General features: G+C 36.7%; 1 protein-coding gene across 1 annotated transcript; it reads right to left on the reverse strand.

The window, feature by feature from the left end:
- Positions 1 to 5,964: 5,964 nt before the first annotated feature.
- Positions 5,965 to 7,539, reverse strand: JRKL (JRK like; the record flags this gene model as incomplete). The annotated part of the gene is made up of 1 exon (XM_080930138.1): positions 5,965 to 7,539. The coding sequence occupies one exon, from the start codon at positions 7,537 to 7,539 to the stop codon at positions 5,965 to 5,967; it is 1,575 nt and encodes a 524-aa protein (XP_080786264.1).
- Between the last annotated feature and the right edge of the window lie 346 nt (positions 7,540 to 7,885).

Below are 7,885 nucleotides of genomic sequence, written 5' to 3' on the forward strand. Positions count from 1 at the left end.
TCACCCTTCTAGCAGAATTAACCTCATGTCTCTCATACCAAAATTAGCTTTTCATTTGTACTCCTCTAACATGTAAGATTTTTATTCTCCTTTGTTAGTTTCCTCTGTATTGTAAATCTTCTGAATACAGGTGTTCATATACCACACATATCCTAGAGCATACATTATATGTAGGATACGATAGTTTCTTGACAATTCTATAATCAATCACTAACATTTCACAAAGCATTGATCCAATAATGTTTGATATTTGGACCAAGCTCAGAATCAAGAGACAGAAGAAAAAAAATCAATCCATGACAATTTTTAAGTCTGTGGCCTAAAACTAATTATTGCATTAGGTGTCAGTGATGATGTAACTGCCAGATCCCACCTTGTGATGGCAAGTGGTTGTGTGCAGCTCAGCACTGCAGAACACGACTTTTAACAAGGCTAAGGGAAATACATCTCTAAGGAGTATAGTTTGTCTTAAGTGTCACATTTTGGTCTTTAAAGGTGTTAGGGGCTGAAGAGTGAACTAAATATTGGAACTCACATAGCATCAAGAATCCTACTTCTCAGCTGAAGTTTTACATCTGAACGTTTGAAAATCGAATGACTAGGTCATACAGGAAGACAAAGTCATCCAAGAGTATCCAGAACTAATAGCACAAAGCAGAGAGTATGCAGAATAGAAACCAGTTCAAGAAACCAATAAGCAAAATGTATCTTGTTTTCCTTACATAGTGAATGTCACACCATTTCAGCTGTTTTGTGCGAATTCAAATTCAAATTGTGCTTTCAACTGTGTTGCTTTTCCACTCTGATTTTATGATTCTTAAATGACCCCTCTTCTTTTACATACATATATTTGAAAACATTTTATTTCTGTTATCTTTGTGCCTATTTGTGTTTCTATGTATTGTATGTATGCAGGAGCCTGAAGAGGCCAAAAGACACCACTGGGTCTCCTACAACTGTTGTTGGTGGCAGTTGTAGACCATCATGTGGGTCTTGGGGGCAAACTCAGGTCCTCTGAAATAGCAGTAAATGGTCTGTTAATGGGGAGTCATATCTCCATCTCCTATAACACTGTCTAAAATCCAATAGGCCTACCAGTTTTATCCATATATTTAATGGATTTTTGAGTCATTAGATTTAAGCTCAAAAAAATCTGTTTTTCTCACTGCTACTTTCCCTGTTCCCCTAAAAACTCAAATCTCTCACAAAAGTAATTCATTTCTCATATAACCTCTCAAAGTAAATCTATTTTCCTGAAAGTTTCTAGCTATGAGACATGTAATAATCTTTGTGCTGTACACTTTTTAAAAAGAATACTTAGTCAACATTTATCAACAGAAAGATTTGCAGGACAAGAGAGACAGAAGCCTATGGCTAAGCTTTAAAGGGCAGTCAAATGGTGTCTTAATTAAGGTAATGAGAACAGGATTTGCGAACTAAGGACTCATGACTTTGAGGCAGGTGCAGTGTTCAAATAACTCTTTAAAAAAATTTTTTTTAGTACATTGCTGATTTGACTGTATGTATGTCTATGAGAGGGTGTTGATTCCCAGAAACAGAAGTTAGACAGTTGTAAGCTGCTACTGTGGGTACTAGAACTTGAACCCATGTGCTCTGGAACCTCTGAGCCATCTCTCCAGCCCCTCAAACAACTTTTAAAATAATCTCTCAGCTGTGACCAATGAATGATCAAAGGCATTTTACTTGGCACTAACTCAACATTCCCTGTAAGACCAAGCAACACAAGCCAGTAACCCTAGGTCTGGAATGCTGAAATGAACACATTGTAAAATGCAAGTCATCATAGGTCACATTCCCCTGCACATTTTCTTCTTTCCCTTTAATTACGCCCTCTAGTCTTTCTCCCATATTGTCTTACTTGGAACTTATTTTGATCTGTTTGGATGTAAATGTCCATGCCCATATGCCATCTGTAGTAATGTGTTAGGGACCTTGCAAGCCTGGCAGAGAGAAAGTCAGTGTGAGGTGAAGAATGCTATCTTTTCAGGCACTGTGTCAAAACTTCCAGAGTCTGACCTCATGGTTCATTTTTCTTACACATTTAAGCATAGTAAAACTTTAGAAAATTGTTCACATGACAACTATCACAACAAAGCCTTAGGCATAGTTACATAGAAACTCCATATCCTTTGTAATAAAAATGAGTTCCACTGGCTAATAAACAAGAGCTCAGGGTTAGAGGAAGGATCTGTGATAAGCATAAAGATAGATTCTATTGAATGCAAAGGACAAGGGCTCCTTTCCTAAGAATGGGTTCTATTCACTGAGAGTCAGAAGCTCAGGATCAGTTCCTACACAATACTTAAGATACTGAGGAGATTCAAATGGAGGCTGGCTGGTGGAATAGCAAAGGATCACTGGGCTGTTCGAATATTTTGACTCTGGTATTTTAGGTGACCAGGCGTGATTGACAATCCTGATTTCTCCAGTGTTAACTCTATGTGGTGCTTCCTACACTAATGCTTTTCATCTTTGGTCTAACAAGACTTCCTTGATGATATTATGCTGATTCTACAATTTTCTTCAAGACAGCCCCATGAACTTGAAAAGAAATTTCCATGCAAACTCTTCATTTTGCCAATGTTGGCTTTAGCTAGACTGGAGTAAGACATAATTCTCACTGAGGATTATCACCTGGAAATCAAAAGACAGAATATCCAAGCTTCAAATGCTATGAAGGATGTAAAAAGATAACAGCAGTACTACAGAATAGAGAGGAATCAACTCTCATAAAAGAATAAAGGAAAAAAGCAAAGGTTATCTATCACCTGTGTTCTGGGAAACAGATAAGAAAATTCACATGTGACAGTAAATACTAAATACAGACACCTGGGACAGAATAAGAGTTTAGCTAGACTGGTTAGAATCAAACACCTGAGCTTAAATTCTTAGCTGGAGCAAGTAAAAAAAAAGAGACAACATAACCATTTCCATCTAGTTCATATTCAGAGGACTAAATAATAAAAGTACATAACTTAGAACACAACATTTGAGAATTGGTAGTTGTTAGGATTAAGCATTCTGGACCAATACAGAATAGCTAGCTTACCAGTTTGCAAATTTCAGAGAACAGCTTCTCAGTCTAGAGATACTTAAAAAAAAAAAAAAAAAAAAAAAAAAAAAAAAAAAAAAAAAAAAAAAAGACCCCCAAGGTCATAGTGAATCTTTTAGTAGATGGAAAAAATTAGCCAAGCTAAGAACACTGTCAAGAAAACAATACATCAGCCAACAGATTGGGGAAAGATCTTTACCAACCCCACATCTGATAGAGGCCTAATATCCAATGTATACAAAGAACTCAAGAAGTTAGATGCCAGAGAATCAAACAATCCTATTAAAAAATGGGCTACAGAGCTAAACAAAAAGATTCTCAATTGAGGAATATCGAATGACTGAGAAGCATCTAAGGAAGTGCTCGACATCCCTAGTCATCAGGGAAATGCAAATCAAAACAACCCAGTCAGAATGGCTAAGATCAAAAACTCAGATGACAGCAGATGCTATCGAGGATGAGGAGAAAGGAACACTCCTCCACTGTTGGTGGGGTTGTAAACTGTTACAACCATTCTGGAAATCAGTCTGGTGGTTCCTCAGAAAATTGGCCATAGTCCTACCTGAAGACCCAGTTATTCCACTTCTGGGCACATACCCCAGAGATGCTCCAACATACAATAAGGGCACATGCACAACAATGTTCACAGCAGCCCTAATTATAATAGCCAGAAGCTGGAAAGAACCAGATGTCCTTCAGTAGATGAATGGATACAAAAAACTGTGGTATATTTACACAATGGAGTAATACTCAGCTATAAGAAACAATGACTTTATAAAATTCCTAAGAAAATGGATGCATCTAGAGAATATCATCCTGAGTGAGGTAACCCAGTCACAAAAGAACAGGCATAATATGCAGTCACTGATAAATTGGATACTAACCCCAGAGAGCTCTGAACACCCCAGAAACAACTCACAGGCCATATGAAGCTCAAGAAAAACAAAGGCCAAAAAATGAAAGCCTCAGTCCTTCTTAGGAAAAAAATAAATGTGTACCTTCTCAGAGTGTGGTACACCTGGACCTTAAATCATTAATAATCCAAGAGCTAAGAATATAGCCTGGTGGCAATTTTTGGTATTCAAAGATCATTATGCTTAATCTATAATCACTAAGAAAACTGTTTCCATGTTACGTTCTGTCCTACATGTACTTTACGCTTATGATAACTAGTGGGATTTCAATGCATGCTATCAAACCTCTAAAAGAATTAAGTACTGGCAAAAAATATTCATATAATGTTATGCCAAAATGCCTTTAAAAATCTGTATATGTATCCCTCTTTTTTAAAATAAATTTGTAAGAGAGAAAAAAAAAATCAGCCAAGCAGTTCAACAGTAAAGGTGATCTGACCACTAGATGGCAATGATACCTCTGCATTTCACATAAAAACTAAGTAAATCTAGAAAAAAAGAAATATATACATACATATATACACACACACAAATATTGTATATTTTCATTTTATAAAAGTTTTATAAGCAATTTAACCAATAATTGTTCTAATTCAGTACCCATGTTTACTTCTAATTCAATACCCATGTTTTTCTTCCCTCGGGCACTGAAAGAATTAAATGCAATTTAAACACTTTTTATCATAAAGTAGTACTTTGAAAAAAATCTACACACACACACATATAATATAAAAATAACAGAAATACTGAAGGGTAAAAAAATGTCTCTTTAAAAGTTTTAAAATCCTAAGACATCCCAATGGAAAAATCAAAACATTCAAATCTGTGACTAATTCTATTTTTTAATGAGTTTTGATTTCAGACACACTATAATAAAAATACTTTTCTCTTAAATTATAGTAATTGTAACATATGCAAACTATTTTCACTATCTTAGATAATCAGGATTAAGAAAAATCTGTCAAAAATTTTCAAACAAATTACAGAATTCCTTTTTGTGTCAAAAAAAATTAACAATTGCTGTATCTAGCACTTCCCAGTTATTTCTTCAAAAAAATAGAAACATAAATTATCTAAAATAAAAACTTTATTTTTTATATCAAATAAAATCGGCCAAGTATGACAAAAGCTTTTCAAGTTATAGATATTTCTAAAGACTAAGTAAAAAAAAATAAGCTTCAAATTTCAGATGTTTCCCAAATTAGTGGGAACTATTACATGTAACAGTTTTTAATTATGAAAAAATTAGGTAAATAAATAATTCTATACTGCTATTCAACTCAAAATAAAAGACCTGATTATTTTTCTTTATAACCCACAGTTTCCCAAATTTTTAATACCCAGTTTCCTTTAAATGAACTGACATCTCCCAAAAATCAGCTTTCCAGCTTCTCTCACTTAAAATTACTTTGTACATATAATTCATTTCCAAAATTATCTTTTCCACCCACCACAACTGTAAAAGATCAGAAATGATTCTATTTTTTATAATTCATAGATGTCCACTATTGTTATTGAATTTTATTTTTATATAACATCCTAAAATCTAATTATTTAATTCTCAGCCTATACAAATACAAAAGAACGAGACAACCATTTAATGTGGTTAATACAAGAAAACATTGCTATTGCAGTGCTCAAAATTCAAGCAAAAGAATTCAGGAAAGTGTTCAATCTGTTCAATGAATCTAACTTTTAAAGCTAGAAAATGTAGGGAATGCCACTCCTAGAAAAAAGATCACTAATTCACAGAAGCAAATATATGAGTATGAGTCATTTATGTATACACAGTAGTTTTGTTTTTACAAATAAGGGGATAAGACACATAATGAAACACATAATCCTTAAACCACTTAGGATATACTTTGGATATGTACTTCATAGGATTATGTTTGACAGTGTATAACATGAACAAAATTACACCACATTGCAAAGTGTCACAAATACAATTATAACAATGATAAAATTCAAATGCTGTTATTGACTTGGGTTTGTCATTTTCTGTTTATTTCTGATGGTGGCTCTAAGTTTACGTATTACCAGTCTGTCAGGTAGAATCATATCACCTTGCTGTTCCAGATAATCTAATAAATTCTCAGTCCATTGAAGAGCAGTTGTGTGATTTATGTGTTTCTCTGGAATCAGTTCAGTTCCTTCCTCATCATTTTCACTGGATTCATCTGTCTGGCCTTGGGCTCTTCTGATGATTTCACTGTCAGTTAACACTTCATACCCTGGCTCAGTACTATCAATCTCAAGCCACTTTTCCAAACTTTCAGGAGTCACATTTTCCAGTCCTTTGGTATGCTGTAAAATGGTAGCCACAGTAGCACCAGAAATATCTTCTTCATCAAAGTCCAACTCTTCTTTATCCTCCATGGCAGGAAAAATCTGTTTCCAAGCTCTGCTAATAGTAACTGGCTTTACTAAGTTCCATGCCATTGCTACTTCATAAAGTGCATCCAACAGAGTAAGCTTCTTCCAGAATGATTTCAGGTCATTACCTTCTTCCAAATTGTTATGGAGAAGACCTGCACGGTAGTTTCTTTTCAGGGTCGCTATGACTCCCTGGCCCAAGGGCTGAATCAATGAAGCTACATTAGGTGGTAAATATTTAGCAAATATTTGACCATCATCTGACCTCAGGACATTTTCATTTGGATGTGTTGGGGAATTATCCAGCAAGAGTACTGCTTTCTCCTGCAAGCCTTTAGATCTTAAGTACTCTCGAACCTGAGGCACAAAGATCTTATCAAACCATTGTCGGAAAATGGAGAGATCCATCCAGGCACCTTTCTGGCTGAAATAAGAGACAGGCAGGTTTAAGGTGTCAGTTGACTTGAAGGAACGAGGTTTCCTTGCTTTGCCCACAACACAAAGTTTAAGTTTGTGCAAGCCTGTTGCATTGGTGCAACACATAACGGTGATTCTTTCTTCACCTGAGTTGTACCCAGAGACAGTACATTTACCTTTAATTACTGCAGTCCTGGAAGGCAGGCACTTCCAAAAGAGTCCAGTCTCATCGGCATTGTAGATCTGTTCTGGATGCAGATTTTCCTGTTCGATAAAATCTCTAAAGTTGTTACAAAAATCTTCCACAGCAGTCTCATCTCCATTTAAACGTTCATTTCTAATGTTAATCTCTCTAATGCTGTGTCGCTGCTTAAAGCGTGTTAGCCAACCAGCAGAAGGGTTAAAATCACCATCCATTCCCAAAGCGTAGAAAAAGAATTCTGCCCGTTTGGCACAAATTGGACCAGATATGGGATTCCCTTTAGCTCGCTGCTGATTGAACCATTCTAACATTGCTTTGTCTAGTTCCTCATACATGGATGGCTTCATAGACTTTCTCTTGGCTAAAAGACTTGTGGAATCAGAGCTGCTTGCGTAAGTTATGATCTTTTCCTTATTTTTTCTTATATCTCTGACTGTTGTTTCACCAATTCCATAAATCACCGCCAATTGCTTGGAAGAGCCTCCATCTTCGAGTTTCTTTATTATATCAAGCTTATCTTTAATAGTCAATACCACACGCTTCCGCTTCCCTGACATGGTCAGAGTCTGGAACTCAATCACTCAAACACTCGCCCTGTTTCAGCCTCTGCAGCCCTGACGCTGAGCTAGCAAGGGCAAGGCAGAAGGTGACAGGAAACTTGCGGGGCAGGCCTTCCCAGAAGTGAGGTTGAGGAAGCCTCACATCCTCGCGGATAACCGGGACTACAGACTTGTGATTAGTACTGCCGTGACCGCAGTGGTCGCTCCAGCCCAGGCCCGGGGTACAGGCCCTTCACTAACTGCCACACCCCGAAGTTAGCGCGGAGCGGAAGGAAGCCGAGCTCCCCTTCCTCTGGGAGCAGGCCTACCCGGTCCTCCACCCGCGATCGGGCCGTCACCCCGG

This window comes from Micromys minutus, assembly GCF_963924665.1.
Source record: "Micromys minutus genome assembly, chromosome: 16".
In the NCBI taxonomy this organism is placed as follows: domain Eukaryota; kingdom Metazoa; phylum Chordata; class Mammalia; order Rodentia; family Muridae; genus Micromys; species Micromys minutus.